Raw genomic sequence first — 19,411 nt, 5'->3', positions numbered from 1 at the left:
CACATGTTACTATCCAACCATAGGGAGTCCCCCAGCATCTCCGTGCTCGACGAAGATTTCTTCTGATATGTTGTAAAAACAACGTTTGTCGCTCTTCTCTTCCTCCGCAAGCATTAAACAAGCAGCAGCAGGTGGATTGAGTTTTTTTTTATCAAAGACATGACGACGATGATGGACAAGTGCTTAGATTTCGTTGGTTAATACAAGTTCTAACACACTCTTTTATATACTGAAACAAGACATAAACCTAAAATAATTACAACTCTGACTCCTTGTTGCTGAGGCTTATCTTTTCAACTCATAAATAATATTATCAAGTCTTCTTTGCCCTAAGTTGTAATTAATCTAATATTATGCAAAAGTGGTGCTCTGAAACCTTAGGAGCTCGTTACTGTCAGCTATGCAATGTGGGTGCTTTTTGGGGAGCTTGGTGACTTTGGATTTGATGGAATTTTCAGATGATTGTGGGTGTTATGGACTTTAAGGATTTGGGTGTTTGTTTCTTCACTCAGCTTGACTGGAATATGATTTCTACTATGTTCTTGCTTGCGTCTTCATGACCCAGTTTAGATATTGTTCGATTTACATACCAGGAGACAAGAAAAAAGATCATATACAAACGATAAATTTTAAGTGGCTTTTAATGCTAAATGGGGGTTTTCAGAATAGTGAACTTTACCTGCATGCCTAACAACTTGATGAAGCTCCAAGTTTTCAGCTTTCATGAAAATCTCATCAGTTAAAGTGGAAGGGGTTGTTGACGCTCAGGAACCTTATCAGTTAGATGGTTTGGATGTTTATCCATGCAGCAGCCGAGCTTATGAAGATATTAGTCTTTTGGGGCTTTCAAGTATTGGGCAAGGTGAGCGTGATAATGATCCAATTGCTACTCGTGTAGCTGAAATTGAATCTTGGGTTCCCAACTCAAATACATTCAATGCTGAGAATGCGCGTACGCTTATTATAGGGAAGAAAAAATACAGGTCTACGCTAGACCTCCAAAACCAGGTACTATCAGAAGCTGAAAAAAAAAGAGAGATCGTGCTTTAAGGAAGCAGAGAAAGAAGGCTCGAGAGGTGCAGGCCTTGAGTGTGTGCACGTCAAGCTTGGGATTTTGCAAAGAAGCTAGGTTTCAGTGTTGAAGGCAACAAAGAGGATGTTGTGCCCGAATTTGCAAAGCTGGAAGGTTTGTAGATAGCTGTTTTGTTTCAATGGTGGTTATGTTTAAGAAGGAGCTGAGTTATAATCTTTCTGGTTGCTTGAATATATAAAGGTGATTGTGGTTCTGTTAATCCACTTGTTCTTGGATGAAAGCTATAATAGGTGGACTGACGAAGGTGAGGAGTCCTAAAACTCTATGGCTGTTTAGGTTCGTGTAAAGGTGCATGGTTCCAAATTTGTTTGCAAATCAATTGCATGTTGAATATTAATTAAAAGTAATTAAGTTTGGGTGATAGGAGCTTATAAGGTTATGCTTACATCAATTTTTTCTCATGTAAGATTTTGTTTTGAGACTGTTGCAAGTCGGCATGATTTAAAAAAAAAAACCATGGTTGATTGTGTGGAATAGGAGAAGTGTTCAAAGTGAATTGTTGCTGTAGAGGATTATGTATTGTTTGCGGTTGAATTCAGACTGTTTTGGTTGACGACTGCTAGTGATGTTATTTTTAGGTTGGTGTAATATTGTTGTAGGTTCATGGTAATTTACTAGTATGTTTGTCGGGTTATTGATTGACTGTGGATGAACTGGACTGATTTAGTGATGATGTTTTTAGATCAATATACTAAATCCGTGTGTTTAGAATGTTTTACTTGTAATTTTTATCTTCGTTTTGAAGTATTTCAGTGCTTGATTTTGTATTTTTACTTCATTGAATCACTGATCAGTAATCTTATGATCTTTAATTAATAGTTCTTATATAAATAAAACTATATTTGATGTGTAGAGAAAAATGAGGCTCCATTCGGGCTCTCTTTCTTCCCTCTTTTATATTTTTGAAGTTAAACCAATGACACTAAAGTTTCACCACCACTATGACAACACCTTCTTCTAATGATGTGCATAAATATTTTGATACTGTGAAGATGACACTTTTTTATTAAAAGAATCAGTTATGATGGTTGGTCCAATTCAATCTATGTCCATCTTTAAGCATAACTTAATATTGTGATTTTTGTTATTCTATTATCAATCATCACCTAAATTTCTCGATCAACCTCCCCTAATAATAATAAAATATATTGAGAATCATGCCCGTAGTTTGAGCAAGAGAGGCACTTGCCAGGGTTTCCTTCTGCAAATGGACTAAAATTATGAAGTCCAAGTATAACTAAAAAAGCATAAATTATCTATTTAGTCATTCACATATTATTTTATTTTTTTGTCATCTAATTATTATTATTATTTCAAAATTATTAAATTTTGTTTTTTTTGTTACCCAATAATTTAGGCATGTCTTGTGTTTCGACTCTGACTTCACAAAACTGATTGCAATTAAAATGTCATCGAGATTTTTGGTGAGACCAGTTAAATAAAAAAGAATGAATTAGTAATTAAATCTGATTCTCACTTTTTTTTCCGTAGAAGTGGGGGACACCTTTGAAGGGATCTACCATTTGGTACATCCAATAGGGAATGTTTCATTTATTTATGCTTCAAGGGATAAGAATACTTTGATGGATTATCTCGCAAAGGTCGGGACGAGTAGACATGATTTGTTTAAAGCGAGGTGGTAAGGGTAAGCCTTATGAGTTTTTGCGTTGGTCCAGTGTGTGTTTTTTGTGCTGTCATTTTTTATTTCAATAATCTTGTACAAGATTAAGGTCTGCAGTGTCGCTTTCTCCGTCTATAGCTGATGAGTAGTACTTTGCTTTTGTAAGTTCTTCCCCGATCGTGGTATACTTTCTTTTCTCATATTTATAGGCAAAAACCCCCTTAAAATTCTAAGGCCAATATTTCACTAGGTGTATGGCCGAAGATACATCCCATAGAAGTCTTTAGGATTGAAAAATGTCAAATGGCAGTTTGAGAAGGCTCCTTGAGATGATTTTGGCTAAAAAATGGCAGTTTAAGGCTGATTGAGATGGTTTGGGATAAACAATGTCAGTTGTGGAGAGAGCCCTAGGTGCTTCTAGAGGCTTCCACTAGGTGCGGAGGTCTCTTCCTGCTCTATTTGGTTGCCACCTTGGGTGTCTACCTGAGAAACACTTGTCCTTACACCTTTGGCCATCTAATGTGTTGTGGTGCATGCACACATGTTCAGTGACCTTGATTTTTCCCGCACCCTCTTGTAAGTTAGACGTGACCTTGTTCGGCACGAACAACTACAATGGTCCTACCAAGGAGCATTGGCATCGATACTTTGAGCAACAACAAATTAAGCTTATTCATAAAAACACGTTCATCTCATCCACCCTCTCTGTCTTTTCACATTAGTTGAATTAAAATTTTGTATTGGATCAATGCTTAAAATAGTTGTACTCTTTATATTTTTTTCTTTAAAATATATGTATTTTTATTATCTAGCTCTTGAAGTAAACCAAACATTAGTAAAAGGAAAAAAAATAGCCATCATTAAGATAAAAAACTGCCTTTGCAAATGTTGAAAGAAGTTGTCTTTATATCACTCGTGTATGGTTATTAAGTATCAGACTAGTCAACCTTCAACTAACTGAACCAAAATTTTTTCCGTAACTCATCATAAACTATTTAAATTTCATCTCATTTTTATCCTTGTGCATGATTAGTAAAATATTGTTCTTTCTTTTAGCTTATCTTTTGAGCCAAGATGGCGAAGATTGTTATGGTAATTCTATTCTCATTACCTATAGTCCACACATTCCAATTCGTGATAAGTGAAGAAGTGAAAATCAAAGACGAGAAAACTGAAGGCCATGGTGGGTTGGAGAAAACTTCACTAACTGATGACAAAGATCATGGAAAGGTTGAAGAAAAAGAGAGTGTGGATGATGAAAAGGCTAAAAAAGGCAAGGAGCATGGTCATGTGAAAGCTAAAGAAAAAGAGAGTGTGGGTGATGAAAATGCTAAAGAAAAGGAGAGCGTCGGCGATGAAAAGGCTAAAAAAGGAAAGAGACAGTCATATGAAGGCTAAAGAAAACGATAGCACCGGTCATGGAAAGACTAAAGAAAAAAAGAGTGTCGATCATGCCAAGGCTAAAGAAGAAAAGAGTGCCGGTCATGCAAATGCTAATGGAAATGATAAAGAAGATCATACAAAGGCCAAGTGCCGGTCCTGCAGAGGCGAAACGTGATCATTAACTAAGCGATGTACCTGCATTATGTCCATAATTTCTAAAGGCTATGAAATTTTTTCAAAGTCAAAACAATGTTATTTTCCAGGCTAGAAATAAAATTAAAGTTTGATTAATAAGACAATGGCTTCTTTTGAGGTCTTGTGCTCTTGTTTTTTCTTTCCTTTTTCTTTTTTTGTTGGTCACTTGTTATAATGCTCATGCTTTATACATTTTGTTGTGTGTTTTGTTCTAATGGCCTTGTGGCACCTATTACCATTTTGTTCTTTTATGATAAAATTGATCTTCTTTAAACCAAGTACTTTGAAATATATGTATTTTTATGACCCATGTCGTCATGAAGTAAAATAAACATTAAGAAAAGGAAAATATTCAATTATTGAGAAAAGCATTGTCCTTGAGAATGTTAAAAGTTATCTTTATATTACTCGTGTATAGTTATTGAGCACTAGACTGATCAACACTCAACCAAATCGGCCTAATTTTTCCCTTCAAGTACTAGTCATAACTGTTAAAAGTTGAGAAGAAAAAGAAAAGAATCCCAACGAAAATCTTCGTGAAGAACCGGTAGATAAAGATGAATTCAGCTCAATGTAGTTGTCCTTGGTGCAGCACCGATCATAAAGATTTGAATAATTTGTTTGTAGATTGCAATTTAATGGGCTATTTTTGGTCCAAAACTTGGCAACGGTGGGAAGTTAACTTTTGTTTTAGTGTTTCTTTAACAGGTTAAATCTGATTCCTTTGGTTAATCTCGATTGTTGCTGCCAATTGGAGTTGTTGGTTGGCTAGGAACGATAACATTTTCAATGATAAATCATCTACCTTGATGGACCTCATATTTTACTCAAAGCTTCGAGTATTGACATGGATTAAAGCTACAAATGATGATCTCCAGATTATCGAAGCTATGATAATCTCAGAGTTTCACCGATACTCTCTTTTTCTTTAGCATTTTTGTTGCCCACATTGTCCTTTTCTTTAGCCTTTCCATGGTCTTTATCATCTGTAAACAAAGCTTTCTCCGACCCGTCGTCGCCTTCGATTTTTTATGGAGCCACAGCCAATGAAAATAGAATTATCATAGTAATCTTTACCATTTTGTTCTTGAAGGACATGAAATTTTGCTAGTTTTTCATAAGCTTGGAAATGAAATTTAAATAATTTTTGACTGCTCTAGTGCTCAATAATCGTACACGAGTAAGTTAAAATAATTTTTCTCTAAATAATAGGTTTTTTTCTTTTACTTCTGTTTAGTTTACTTGATGGATCATAAAAAGGAAAAAAATTGTAAATTGTTCAATATTTTAGGCATTGATTCTATACAAAATTTTGAATAGTTTTTAAAGTTTAACAATTTTCCCATAAATTCTTAAAATAAGACATGGAATGTGAATAGAGTACTCCACTTAAAATAAATTTAGAAAAAAGTACTAGTTGGGTAAGTATATTTGGTCGGTTGACTAAATTGTTTATTTTTGTTCTCTTATATTTATTTTTAGGTTATGTGTTCTAGACCTATTAGGAGTACTCTATTCTTTTCCCTAGAGTCCAGTATTAGTTTATAATTGATTATCATATATTTTTGTAGGATATATATTTCACATTAAAGGAAGTACTGACAAACTTGTGAAATTTTGGATTTTTAAATATAATTAATAGGAGATTTGACATCACTTTCAATGATTATTGTGGAATAATCTTTTTGTAAAATTCTTTTATTAGTCCTACCAGTACGCACAAGTTGTTGATTTAGACTATTTACTCTAATTGATCAAATTAGTCCATATATATTTCAAATTATGAAATTTCACTCCTGACCCAAACATAACTATGAAATTTGTTAAGTTAAATTCTATTATTAGTTCCTTGTGTTATGTTCTATTCTGCAATTAAATCATTTTATGTCATTGAAATTTAATCATATTGTTCACGTATTATTTAAGTTCAAATTAAAATTTTAATTTTAAAAAAGTGCAAGACTAAAATTTAACAAATTAGAATGTATGAACAAAATGCACAACTTATACATGGTACATAGACTAATGATAAAAACTAACTAAATATTTCACTACACAGAAGGTGTGATAAATTTTAGTGAATACAAGGGCACTAAATTAATTACTATTGCAAAATATTTCATTACTATACATATATTAACAACAGTGACAACTTTATGTATTGTCAGTGACTAATGACAAACTTATCGTGACCAACTACTATGTAACACTATTAATATGACAAAGACGATTTATTTGTGAAGAAGTTTAACACGTCACAATTGTTGGTATAACAGTGACAAAATATAAAGGCATAACAATTATTTATATAAATAGTGTCACGAAAAATATTATTCATTATAAGCATCATATTTCTGAGAAATTATACAAGATTTTTGTGATAAGAGGGCATCAACAAAAGCAGAAGTCTATCAAAGCTTCATTTTCATTTTATTGAATAGCTTTGATTTAAAAATTATCAACATAAATCAAGTACATCACTGAATGGAATTATAGATCATGTTTAGCCTCTTTATGATCGACATTCTTTTTTTCTTTAAACTTTGCATGATCCTCACTTTCTTCTTCTTTATCTTTGGCATGACTGGCTCCCTCTTCTTTCTTATCCTTTGCATGACCGGCTTTATTTTTCTTTTTATCCTTTTCATCATGGTCGCCCTCTTTTTCTTTACTCTTTTCATCATCGTCGCTCTCACTTTCATCATCGTCGCTCTCTTTTTCTTTATCCTTTTTATGATCGGCTTTCACTCTCTTTTTAGACTTTTCGTCATCTTCGCTCTCTTTTTCGTTAATCTTTCCATGACCGGATCTCCCTTTCTTCTTAGCTTTTTCATCATCATCGCTCTCTTTTTCTTTATCTTTTCTATGATCGGATTTCTCTCTCTTTTTAGTCTTTTCGTCATCTTCGCTATCTTTTTCTTTAATCTTTCCATGATCGGATCTCTCTTTCTTCTTAGCTTTTTCATCCTCGTTGCTATCTTTTTCTTTATCTTTTCTATGATCGGCTTTCTCTCTCTTTTTAGACTTTTCATCATCTTCGCTCTCTTTTTCTTTAATCTTTCCATGACCGGCTCTCCCTTTCTTCTTAGCTTTTTCATCTTTGTCGCTCTCTTTTTCTTTATCTTTTCTATGTTCGACTTTCTTTCTCTTTTTAGACTTTTCGTCATCTTCGCTCTTTTTTTCTTTAATCTTTCCATAATCGGCTTTCCCTTTCTTTTTAATTTTTTCATCATCATCACTCTCGTTTTCTTTACCCTTTTCATAACTGACTCTCTTTTTCTTTTTAGCTTTTTCATCATCGTTACTATCCTTTTCTTTAGTCTTCTCATCGCCGGTACTCTCTTTCTCTTTATCCTTTTCAACATTCGCACTCTTCTTCTCTTTATGTTTTTTTAGCTCGTTACCAACACTCTCTTTTTCTCCAGCTTTCCCATGGTCTCTATCATTATCATTAGCTAACAAATCTTTCTCATCTTTGCTTATCACAAATTGGAATGCGTGGACTAGGGCCAATGAGAATATAATTACCAAAGCAACCTTTACCATCCTGTTCTCGAATGATAAGCTGAGATAAAAAAATATATATTTTTGCTAGTTGTGAATAAGAATGTAAAGGAAATGAAAATTAAATAGTTTACGATTAGGTACTTGTAGCAAAATTTAAGCCGAATTAAAATGAGTGTTGATTGATTTAATGCTTAATAATCATACACGAGTAAGATAGAGATAATTTCTCGCAACATTTTCAAGGGTCTTATTTTTCTTAGTAACGGGCTCTATTAATGGTTTAATATATATGAATGAATTATAATAAAACACATGATTTGTATAAATTATAATATGAGACATATAATAAATATATTAAATTAACGATATAAATTATTTTAATGGTTTAGCTTTTAATTGGTTAACTAACTCCATCAATCTACTTAACCCCTCTGCGTTAGGGCTTCTCTTCTTTTGTGCAGTTTCTCTCTGCCGATTATTGGCACGTTATCCGAGGATTTCTCAACTTCTCTAGTTTTGCTAGTTTATTTTTAGGGTTCGTGTGTTGTTGTTGCTGGGGTGTGATGGGTGTCATTGAGCGTGATTTGGAGAATCTGAATTTGGGGGAAGAGGAGGAGGAAGCTTTCACGATTACGCCTCAAGGGACCGCGTCTCCAATCTCCTTTGATTTCTGCTTGGTGGGGAGATTCCATTTATTAGTCCTACCAGTACGCACAAGTTGTTGATTTAGACTATTTACTCTAATTGATCAAATTAGTCCAATATATTTCAAATTATGAAATTTCACTCCTGACCCAAACATAACTATGATATTTGTTAAGTTAAATTCTATTATTAGTTCCTTGTGTTATGTTCTATTCTGCAATTAAATCATTTTATGTCATTGAAATTTAATCATATTGTTCATGTATTAATTAAGTTCAAATTAAAATTTTAAAAAGTGCAAGACTAAAATTTAACAAATTAGAATGTATGAACAAAATGCACAACTTATACATGGTACATAGACTAATGATAAAAACTAACTAAATATTTCACTACACAGAAGGTGTGATAAATTTTAGTGAATACAAGGGCACTAAATTAATTATTATTACAAAATATTTCATTACTATACATGTATTAACAACAGTGACAACTTTACGTATTGTCACTGACAAATGACAAACTTATCGTGACCAACTATTATTTGACACTATTAATATGACAATGACGATTTATTTGGGAAAAAGTTTAACACGTCACAATTGTTGGTATAACAGTGACAAAATATAAAGGCATAACAATTATTTATATAAATAGTGTCACAAAAAATATTATTCATTATCAATAATCAATTGGTCTAGTGGTATGAGATACTAGGTCCCTTAAGCAATGTAAAGGGTTCGAATATTGGCGTTTGCGAATGGAGTAAAATGAGTTGGGAGGGTCGTCCTCGCTTCTGCAGTACCCGATCTGAATTAATTAGTCAATAGATCTAAATATCAGTGATTAATTAAAAAAAATACACATTATAAACATCATATTTCGAGAAATTATTCAAGATTTTTGTGATGAGTAATATTTGGGTCTGTAGTCGGTTGTTGTTTACTGCCCTTTGTTTTGTTGTAGAATTTTTGGTAATTCATTATTAATTTGCCTATAATATTTTTACTGATGACAGTATTTTGCGGCACGGAAAAAAATGATAATATCTGCCACAAGGCTATTAGAATATAACATACAACACATTGTATAAAAGACGAGTATGAATAAGAGCATAATAACAACTAAAAAAAAACCAAGATAAGAGGACAACAACAAATGCAATTGCCTTATTAATCAAAGTTTCATTTTCATTTTATTGAATAGCTTTGATTTAAAAATTATCAACATAAAGCAGGTACATCACTTAATGCAATTATAGATCATGTTTAGCCTCTTTATGATTAACCTTTGCATGATCCTAACTTTCTTCTTCCTTATCTTTGGCATGACTGGCTCCCTCTTCTTTCTTATTCTTTGCATGTCCGGCTTTCTTTTTCTTTTTATCCTTTTCATCATGGTCGTCCTCTTTTTCTTTACTCTTTTCATCTTTGTCGTTCTCTTTTTCTTTATTCTTTCTATGATCGGCTTTCTCTTTCTTTTTAGACTTTTCGTCATCTTCGCTCTCTTTTTCTTTAATCTTTCCATGACCGACTGTCCATTTCTTCTTAGCTTTTTCATCCTCGTCGCTCTCTATTTCTTTATTCTTTTTATGATCGGCTTTCTCTTTCTTTTTAGACTTTTCGTCATCTTCGCTCTCTTTTTCTTTAATCTTTCCATGACCGGCTCTCCCTTTTTTCTTAGTTTTTTCATCCTCGTCGATCTCTTTTTCTTTATCTTTTATATGATCGGCTTTCTCTTTCGTTTTAGACTTTTCATCATCTTCGCTATTTTTTTCTTTAATCTTACCGTGACCGGCTCTCCCATTCTTCTTAGTTTTTTCATCCTCGTCGCTCTCTTTTTCTTTATCCTTTCTATGATCGGCTTTCTCTCTCTTTTTAAACTTTTCGTCATCTTCACTCTCTTTTTCTTTAATCTTTCCATGATCGGCTCTCCCTTTCTTCTTAGCTTTTTCATCCTCGTCGCTCTCTTTTTCTTTAATCTTCTCATCTCCAGCACCCTCTTTTTCTTTATGCTTTTCATCATCCGCACTTCCTTTTTCATCTTTATGTTTCTTGAGTTCATTGTCAGCCTTCCCATGGTCTTTATCATCCGCTAACAAATCTTTCTCATCTTTGCTTATCACAAATTGGAATGTGTGGACTAGGGTCAATGAGAATATAATTACCAAAGCGATATTTGCCATCTTGTTCTCGAAGGATAAGCTGAGATAAAGAATGATTTTTTGCTATTTGCGAATAGGGGTGGAAGAGAGATGAAATTTAAATAGTTTATGATTAGGTATTTGTAGCAAAATTTAGGCCGAATTGATGGAGTGTTGATTGGTTTAGTGTTCCATAGCCATACACTTGTAGGACAGAGATAATTCCTCTCAACATTTTTAAGGGTTTATTTTAATTGATGATGATATGGATCATAAAAAGAAACATATATTTTTATTGTTTTGGTGTAATTTCAAGATTATAAATCAATAAGAATAATTAATGTTCACGTGCTGAGAAGTTCGATTGAAAATTTACTAAATGATATGCTTATCACGGTTAATGGTGGTTTTAGAACCTAAATATATATATATAAACTAGATTACTATATTGATGAAAAGTAGATCTAAACTTTACTTTGATAATTTAGGGAAACATACAAGTAATCCTCTGAGTATAAGGATCATATGGATCTACTGGACAAAAAATGTTAGATATGATCAAGATTCGATCAGGTGAAATACTAGTACCTTCATAAAATACAATTTTAAATCAGTTCTTTGTTTTGAATCTACTAAACAAACTAAAATACTGAAGTTATAAATGTATGTTTGGGTCAACGAGTTTTTTTCAAGACTTTCAAATTAAAATTTAGCAAAATAGACGGTAAAAACAGAATCAACGTGACGAAATATGTTAGGATCAAAGTAAAAAAATCTCCACAATCAATGATCAACCAGCTCGATTGGACTCAATCGATTTAGATCAGATCAGCTCAATTGGTTTGGAATGCAATTCGGACTGGTATTTGGTTTGGACCTTAGTAGAATTGGGCTTAGGCCAGAAAGTTGGGCCAATAAGGTTGGTCGAACAAGCTTCGGGTTATGGATGACTTGGTTCACAAACTGGGCTGAAATGAGTACGAATTGGGTTTTGGATGGATTCGGGCTGGACTTTCCAGTTGTGGCATAAAGCCACGTGTAGAAGGTGCTGTGCGCAGCGTTCTCCCTAGCTTGAACATTAAATAAAACTATATAATTGAAATAAAATGATCCAGGAGTTCCATATTGATGTTGGTTCACGATGGCGAGAGATGAAGAAGTATTTTCTCCTCCAAGCTCCACAACGACAAACAGCAATGATGGAAGTGAGGGCACCAATCAACTTGCGACGAGGCGGGAGTCACGCTGATGTCAGCGGTGCTGTACATGAACGGTTGGACGATGACGAATCGGAGGCTGCAACTAGTATAGAGGAAGAAAAGCTTTTGAGAAGAAAGGGAAGTTGAAGGGTTTCGATGCAAGAAATTAGGCTTTATACCCTAATTAACTCGGTTTACTGGGAAAAATGTTTAAAACCAAACTGGGGTAGTTTGCTATTCAAGGGTGTCGTAGTGCACAAGGCTCAGCATGCTGCTTAGCATCCTTGGGAATTAGGATACTGCGAAAATCAGGCAGTCAGTCCCTGAACTTACCAAAATGCATTGTCACTTATGTTTTACTAGTGATAAACTTATTGTGACGAACTACCATTTGGCATTATTAATACAATAATAGTGACAATTTACTTGTAAAGAAGCTTAACACGTCACAGTTATTAATATAATAGTGACCAAATAAAAGGGCATAACATTTATTATATAGATAGTGTTATAAAAAACATTCTTCATAATAAGCATCATATTTGTGACAAAATTACTCATCATTATATAAAATGTTATCATTAAAAGTTATAACTATTGTAGTGTATTAGTAAGATATTCTCAATCTTATAATTATATTATAGGTTCTACATATTTTTTCATAATCTTTCTAAAGCATAAAAAATACACATAAACCCTCTAAAATTATTACTCGAATTCAAGATCTCTAAAGAGAACAACACTCCCTTTAACAACAACTTAAGCTATTTTATGTGTTACTTTTGATTATTTTCTTTATGAATGTTTGTGGTAGTTATCTCAGTATTCTCAACAACTAGTATCGCAGATTTTGCTTCGAGGTCCCCAATTGCTATTCTTAAAACGTGTAACAAAAAATTGTCGCACTTAAATTTGTAGAATATAGGAAAAAACTTATAATAAAATACACAACGTAAATGTTTTTATGATTTTCAAGTTCTAAAGCGCTCAATTTGAAATGATTTTTTGCTCTGTATAGATCAATTTTATTATAAAAGAAAAAAAATTGGTAATAGCTGCCTCAAAACCATTAGAATATAACATACAACACATTGTATAAAAGACGAGTATGAATAAGAGCATAATAACAACTGAAAAAAAAAACCAAGATAAGAGGACAACAACACATGCAATTGCCTTATTAATCAAAGTTTCATTTTCATTTTATTGAATACCTTTGTTTTTAAAAGTTATCAACATAAAGCAGGTACATCACTTAATGCAATTGTAGATCATGTTTAGCCTCTTTATGATTGGCATTCTCTTCTTTTTTATCCTTTGCATGACCGCCGTTCTCTTCTTCCTTGTCCTTTACATGACCGGCTCCCACTTCTTCCTTATCCTTTGCATGACCCGTTTTCTTTTTCTTTTTATCGTGGTCGTTCTCTTTTTCTTTATCATTTTCATCATCGTCGCTCTCACTCTCTTCATCATCACTCTCTTTTTCTTTAGCCTTTACATGATCGGCTTTCTCTCCCTTTTTAGATTTTTCATCTTCGTCGGTCTCTTTTTCTTTAGCATTTCCATGATAGGCTTTCCCTTTCTTTTTAGTTTTTTCATCCTCGTCACTCTCGTTTCTTTTACCCTTTTCACGACTGACTCTCTTTTTCTTTTTAGCTTTTTCATCATCGTCGTTCTCACTTTCTTCATTGTCACTCTCTTTTTTTTTAGCCTTTAAATGATCGGCTTTCTCTCCCTTTTCAGACTTTTCATCTTCGCCGCTCTCTTTTTCTTTAGCCTTTCCATAACCGGCTTTCCCTTTCTTTTTAATTTTTTCATCATCGTCACTCTCGTTTTCTTTACCCTTTCCATGACTCTCTCTCTTTTTCTTTTTAGCTTTTTCATCATCGTCGCTCTTACTTTCTTCATCGCCACTCTTTTTTTCTTTAGCCTTTACATGATCGGCTTTCTCTCCCTTTTTAGACTTTTCATCTTCGTCGCTCTCTTTTTCTTTAATCTTTCCATGATCGGCTTTCCCTTTCTTTTTAGTTTTTTCATCATCGTCACTTTCGTTTTCTTTACCCTTTTCATGACTGACTCTCTTTTTCTTTTTAGCTTTTTCATCATCGTTACTATCCCTTTCTTTAGTCTTCTCATCGCCGGTACTCTCTTTCTCTTTATGCTTTTCATCATTCGCACTCTTCTTCTCTTTATGTTTTTTTAGCTCGTTACCAACACTCTCTTTTTCTCCAGCTTTCCCATGGTCTCTATCATTATCATTAGCTAACAAATCTTTCTCATCTTTGCTTATCACAAATTGGAATGCGTGGACTAGGGCCAATGAGAATATAATTACCAAAGCAACCTTTACCATCCTGTTCTCGAATGATAAGTTGAGATAAAAAAAAAATATTTTTGCTAGTTGTGAATAAGAACGTAAAGGAAATGAAAATTAAATAGTTTACGATTAGGTACTTGTAGCAAAATTTAAGCCGAACTAAATGAGTGTTGACTGATTTAATGCTTAATAATCATACACGAGTAAGATAGAGATAATTTCTCGAAACATTTTCAAGGGTCTTATTTTTCTTAGTAACGGGCTATTTTAATGGTTTAATATATATGCATGAATTATAATAAAACACATGATTTGTATAAATTATAATATGAGACATAACAAATATATTAAATTAACGATATAAAATATTTTAGTGGTTTAACTTTTAATTGGTTAACTAACTCCATCAATCTACCTAAACCCTCTGCGTTTGGGCTTCTCTGCTTTTGTGCAGTTTCTCTCTGCCGCTTATTGGCACGTTATCTGAGGATTTCTCAACTTCTCTAGTTTTGCTAGTTTATTTTTAGGGTTCGTGTGTTGTTGTTGCTGGGGTGTGATGGGTGTGTCATTGAGCGTGATTTGGAGAATCTGAATTTCGGGGAAGAGGAGGAGGAAGCTTTCACGATTACGCCTCAAGGAACCGCGTCTCCAATCTCCTTTGATTTATGCTTGGTGGGGAGATTCCGTACCGTGAACACAATTAATTTTCAGGCAATGAGGCGGAAAACGTTTGGCATCCGATTGGCAGTATTTCTATTTCTGAATTGGGGGTGGATCGTTATTTATTTCGCCTTTATCATGAGGTGGATGTTGATCGGTTGTTTCTGAAGGTCTGTGGTATTTTAGCTCCCACTTATTAATTTTGCATCATTTGGGGGTGGGCGATGATCCTCGTTTCGTGGCCCTTGATGTGGTGGATTATTGGGTGTGGTGAATGACTTGCTTTTTAGGTATGTTTCGGAACTGGTTGATAAGCAATTTGGTAATTTTCTTGGCAATTTTATTGAATATGATGCTACTGCAGTTTCCATGGGCTATCGTGGTAGTTTGCGCATTCGTGTGGGGTTGGGTATTCGAAAACCTTTGAAGAGGAAAAAGAAATTGGCATTACCGAATGATACGTTTACTTACGCTACGTTTCAATATGAGAAACTAAGGCTCTATTGTTTTTTATGCGGCAAGTTGGGGCATGGTGAGAATTATTGCCCAATGCGCATTCTCCGTGAGAAAGGTGATCTTATTCCGCAATGGTACTCAACTCTTAAGGCCCTCGTACGAAGGCGAGGTCAACAAACGAGTAGATGGTTACGAGAAGACAAATTGGATGATTCTACTGCTCGAGTTTCGACTAGGAAAGAGGTTGGTTCGACTTTAGGGGGTGCAGTCACTAGGACGAACGAAAGAATGGGTTGAACGTACGTTTCGACATTCAGGGGGCAACAACCTTGTTGTCAATGGTTCGGATATTGTGATGACCTCGGTGGAGGAGGCAAATCCTTTGCATAAACAGGACAGTGTGAAAAGAAAACGGAGTACTCCAGAGACCCCGATTTTGCAAACGAAAAATTTATCTGGTAACCTTGAGATATCGACAGGCTTGTGTTCCCAGGCCAGCCGGATGCAATGAAGATCCTTAACTGGAACGTCCGTGGCTTAAGGAAGCTTTGGGCCGCGGGGCATCTCCGGCATGTGCTGAGAGACGTCAACTCGTCTGTAGTTTTCTTGATAGAATGGAAGGTGTGAGAAGGAAGTGCGGTTACGTTCATGGAATTGATGTTAATTGCCGCGGAAATTGCGGTGGTTTGAGCTTAGCATGATGTGGTGACTGTGATGTTTGATTACATTCCTTTTCGGACAATCATATTGATGCTCTTATATCGTGTGTGGAGGATGGTATCACGTGGCGCTGTACTAGTTTCTATGGGGCTCCGGAAGAGCAGCGTCGCAGTGAGTCTTGGAATTTATATTGATCATGATCTGTCGTGGCTGGTTATTGGGGATTTCAATGAAATCCTTTATTCGGCAGAGAAGGTAGGTGGGTTGGATCGTAGTGTTCGTCAGATGGATTTCAATGAAACACACACACACACACACATATATATATATATATATATATTTTTTTTTAAATTGGTAATTTCGTTTTGACTGAGTTTTAAAGAAGTGTAAATATGGAGTCATTTGTTTTAGGCAATTTAGTTAACAAATATTAGATCATTATCCCATTCTCCAAGCATAGAGTTTGTCTTCACCAGACGGTCCAGTCACCAAAGCACTTATTTCTTCTCTTAAATATTTACTATACTCATCATAATTCACCGGTCTCTATCCAAATCAAGAAAAGATAAACTACCAAACACAACACCACAACTTCTATCCTCTAATATTGATAATCAGCATTTTAGTACGGTGAGCGTAGATGAATTTTTGACCAAAAGAATCAGCTGAGATACTCAACTCGGAGCAGGCAAACTAGCATCTTCCATAAAACTTCAAGAAGGTGTGGATCTCTCATAGTGTTGTTTTCTCATTAAGCATGTTTGATGTTATTTAACTTTTGTTGGTTCTTTCGGTATATATTTGATACCGGTAAGACCAGTTGTAGGAATCTTATATCGGTTTTATGTATTTTCTACATTTTCTCAATCGATATGATTAATTATCATGCGATAGCTAAAGGTAGTAAATTGTTTATGTCTTGGAATTGGGTGTTGAAGAGAAAGACTTTCATGGCGTTGCTTTGTTCATTGATGTTTATCGTATTGTTTTTGATTTTGTATCGTATCGCATTGAAAATTTGGTTCGGATTGTTTGGGGCGATCCATGGTTTTAATTTCTGAGGAAGGATTGTTGGGATTTCGCTATGTGGGTGATAACGGCACCGGATTGTCTTTCTTTAAAGAAGTATTAGTTTAATTTCGCATAAATAATATATATTTGATTCTGGTTTAACTAGTTTATAGGTTTTATTATCCTTTTCATCTTTAATATAAATATTAGTGGAGTGAAAATAAAAAATATTTAGAGATAATTCTAGAGATTATGTGTGTCTTTTTTAATAGTATGAGGTGATTACAAGGTATCATCTGTTCAAAATCTTTCTTAGTTATTAACAATGTAAACATATTATGCAAAGAAAACAATATTTCTTTTAATTATTAAGATTACTTGATGGGTTTGTGTGCTTCTAAATTAATCCGACTCATATGAAAATCATTTTTATTTATCATATAAAAACACACCTTTTATTATTTTATTTATTTATTTTTCATATAAAAACAACCGAAGAATCACATCAATTAAAAAAAAAACATATCTTACACAAAAGAGTTACCCTTTTATTATTTTATTTATTTATTTACTATTCTGAATAACGAAAATTTCATTCGCTATTCAAAAGAAAATTTTCAGTCGTCCCTGGTGTGTCCATTGCTGTGTTGTTTATGAAACGCAGATGAGAAAGTAGAAGACATATCAGAGTAAAGAGAGACAACCTTGGAAATGTTCCCATTGAGTTCTTGAATGAGTGCAACGTTTTTCACCATGTTGTCGGCTATCTTCGACCGGTGATTCTCGTTGACCTGTTGGATCAACGCCCGGTTCCGGTCCAACACCGTCTGGACCTGCTTGAAACTCTTGTCCAACGTGGACCAGACATCGGGGTTGCCTTCGACATCATCGGAACCCTCGTTCCGATGATGTTTCAATTTCCCGTTGTTGTTGTTTCTTGGTTTGTTGGACATGGTTTTTCAATCTTTTTTGGATTTCGGAATCTAGTTTTTCACATTTGCATGTACGATAAGAAGGCTATAGTCATGACGAGAGCATGTTTTAGGGGTTGAGTCATTGAAGAAACGCAGTGGAGAGGAGACTTGGGGTATAAATTGTTGAAGAAAGCTTTGTTTCACGCGCTACCAAAGCGAATGTGAGGATAATATTTATATTATCGGACAACAATATAAACTACAATAATTGCCGTGTGCGATATTAGTTAATACCGATATCAAATGGTCTAGTTTCCATCTTAAACCAATATTATATATTATATATATTATTAAAAATAAAATTAAATAATTTTAAAATACGATAAATTTGAAACAAATATGGATTAATATCTAAACGAAGATAAAATTAAATAATTTCTTTATTTGCTAGTTGTTACTTGATTGTTTTTTTAAAAAGAGTTAAATATATTTTTAAAAATTTAAACAATCTAGAAAATATTTTTTTTAAAAGTTTATATTATATTAAAAGGATGTTTAATTTGTATTTTATTATCTGGTATATTATTCGTGATAAATTATTTATACAAGTATTGTTAAAATTATGACAAGTATTTCATTTTTAATTTTTTTAAATATATTTAAAGAGACATTGTTATTATTTCAAGTTTTGTGAGACTCTTTTTCATTGACGTTCTACCAAATAATAATATCAAATTTATTAGAAGAATTTTTTTGGATAATATAATCAAACATCTTAATTTTAATTAAGGAAATTACCAAGAGACTCAGAGAAAATATTATATTAACAAATAACAATAATGATACGAAAAGACCACTAACCACATATGATTTTAGTAAATTAAATCAATTAATACAATTGACATAAAATTTGATCCAAAAAGATGTGATAGGTGAGAGACATGTGCCTTGGTGAGAGTCGTAATGAGAAATAATAAGAAATATCTTAGGCTGCAATTTTTCTTATCAAAGAAGATCAAAATGAAAGTAAAGGTGGCGGAAAAATATCTTTGAATATAATAAATATATCCTAGTTAAAAAGTGCATTTTTTTTTTAATTTTCAGTTTTTTTTCGTCAATTATTTTATTGATAAAACATATATCTAAATTATGTGTCTCGTTAAAACTTCTCTGTCCTAAATAAAGAAAAAGAGTACATAACACTTGAGTGAAATCTATAATATTGAAAAAAATATCAGCCCAAATAAAACACAAAGATTAATATAAAACACATGTGCTGTTATAAAAATGGAAGACTTATACATAACTCTTACCCAGTCCTAACTACCATCATGCTTTAAAGAACTTATCCTCATTTCTTTTTTAACTAAGTGATCAGCCATTTTTCTAAAGAAAATTTATATGTTTGACATTACTTTTATCCCCCTAAACATCTTTCAGAAACAATACTAAACAAAGATTAACTTGACTTTCGTGTAATTAGAGAAAATAATGTTGTGGTTGAACTGAATTTAACAAAATAATTTTAATAATTGAACTTAAATTTTAAATTTTGAAAAATGGAGTACTAAATTCCAAATGTTTGAAGACTATAGGAACTTGGAGCA

At 33.4% G+C, this 19,411-nt stretch overlaps 6 protein-coding genes across 6 annotated transcripts; 2 read left to right on the top strand and 4 right to left on the bottom strand.

The window, feature by feature from the left end:
- Positions 1-3,759: 3,759 nt before the first annotated feature.
- LOC120138641 lies at positions 3,760-4,287 on the top strand. Its single transcript, XM_039154071.1, has 2 exons — positions 3,760-4,076; positions 4,108-4,287. Exons 1-2 carry the CDS (start codon positions 3,789-3,791, stop codon positions 4,270-4,272), a joined length of 453 nt encoding a protein of 150 aa, XP_039010002.1. The 5' UTR covers positions 3,760-3,788; the 3' UTR covers positions 4,273-4,287.
- Positions 4,288-6,782: 2,495 nt separating this feature from the next.
- Positions 6,783-7,838, bottom strand: LOC120138637 (uncharacterized protein DDB_G0283697-like). The gene has a single exon (XM_039154068.1). The coding sequence runs from the start codon at positions 7,836-7,838 to the stop codon at positions 6,783-6,785; it is 1,056 nt and encodes a 351-aa protein (XP_039009999.1).
- Positions 7,839-9,744: 1,906 nt separating this feature from the next.
- Positions 9,745-10,682, bottom strand: LOC120138636 (protein starmaker-like). Its single transcript, XM_039154067.1, has one exon. It carries the CDS (start codon positions 10,627-10,629, stop codon positions 9,745-9,747), a length of 885 nt encoding a protein of 294 aa, XP_039009998.1. The 5' UTR covers positions 10,630-10,682.
- A 2,359-nt stretch (positions 10,683-13,041) lies between these two features.
- Positions 13,042-13,694, bottom strand: LOC120138635 (protein PXR1-like). The gene is made up of 3 exons (XM_039154066.1): positions 13,686-13,694; positions 13,285-13,587; positions 13,042-13,191 (listed from the first exon to the last, which is right to left on the bottom strand). Exons 1-3 carry the CDS (start codon positions 13,692-13,694, stop codon positions 13,042-13,044), a joined length of 462 nt encoding a protein of 153 aa, XP_039009997.1.
- An 829-nt stretch (positions 13,695-14,523) lies between these two features.
- On the top strand, positions 14,524-16,180 carry LOC120138655. The gene is made up of 2 exons (XM_039154078.1): positions 14,524-15,053; positions 15,128-16,180. Exons 1-2 carry the CDS (start codon positions 15,038-15,040, stop codon positions 15,514-15,516), a joined length of 405 nt encoding a protein of 134 aa, XP_039010009.1. The 5' UTR covers positions 14,524-15,037; the 3' UTR covers positions 15,517-16,180.
- Positions 16,181-17,447: 1,267 nt separating this feature from the next.
- Positions 17,448-17,962, bottom strand: LOC120138623 (protein EARLY FLOWERING 4-like). Its single transcript, XM_039154055.1, has one exon. The coding sequence runs from the start codon at positions 17,841-17,843 to the stop codon at positions 17,508-17,510; it is 336 nt and encodes a 111-aa protein (XP_039009986.1). The 5' UTR covers positions 17,844-17,962; the 3' UTR covers positions 17,448-17,507.
- Positions 17,963-19,411: the final 1,449 nt, after the last annotated feature.

The sequence above is a fragment of the Hibiscus syriacus genome, unplaced genomic scaffold (assembly GCF_006381635.1).
Source record: "Hibiscus syriacus cultivar Baekdansim isolate YM2019G1 unplaced genomic scaffold, ASM638163v2 tig00110704_pilon, whole genome shotgun sequence".
Classification (NCBI taxonomy): domain Eukaryota; kingdom Viridiplantae; phylum Streptophyta; class Magnoliopsida; order Malvales; family Malvaceae; genus Hibiscus; species Hibiscus syriacus.
This window is presented reverse-complemented; position numbering and strand designations above follow the sequence as displayed.

Coding starts and splice junctions, on each gene's coding strand:
- LOC120138623 (XM_039154055.1), bottom strand. CDS start 17,843: ATGTCCAACAAACCAAGAAACAACAACAACGGGAAATTGAAACATCAT.
- LOC120138636 (XM_039154067.1), bottom strand. CDS start 10,629: ATGGCAAATATCGCTTTGGTAATTATATTCTCATTGACCCTAGTCCAC.
- LOC120138635 (XM_039154066.1), bottom strand. Junction 13,192..13,284: donor AGGGAGAGAAAGCCGATCAT/GTAAAGGCTAAA, acceptor CACGATAAAAAG/AAAAAGAAAACGGGTCATGC.
- LOC120138641 (XM_039154071.1), top strand. CDS start 3,789: ATGGCGAAGATTGTTATGGTAATTCTATTCTCATTACCTATAGTCCAC. Junction 4,077..4,107: donor AGAGCGTCGGCGATGAAAAG/GCTAAAAAAGGA, acceptor AGTCATATGAAG/GCTAAAGAAAACGATAGCAC.
- LOC120138637 (XM_039154068.1), bottom strand. CDS start 7,838: ATGGTAAAGGTTGCTTTGGTAATTATATTCTCATTGGCCCTAGTCCAC.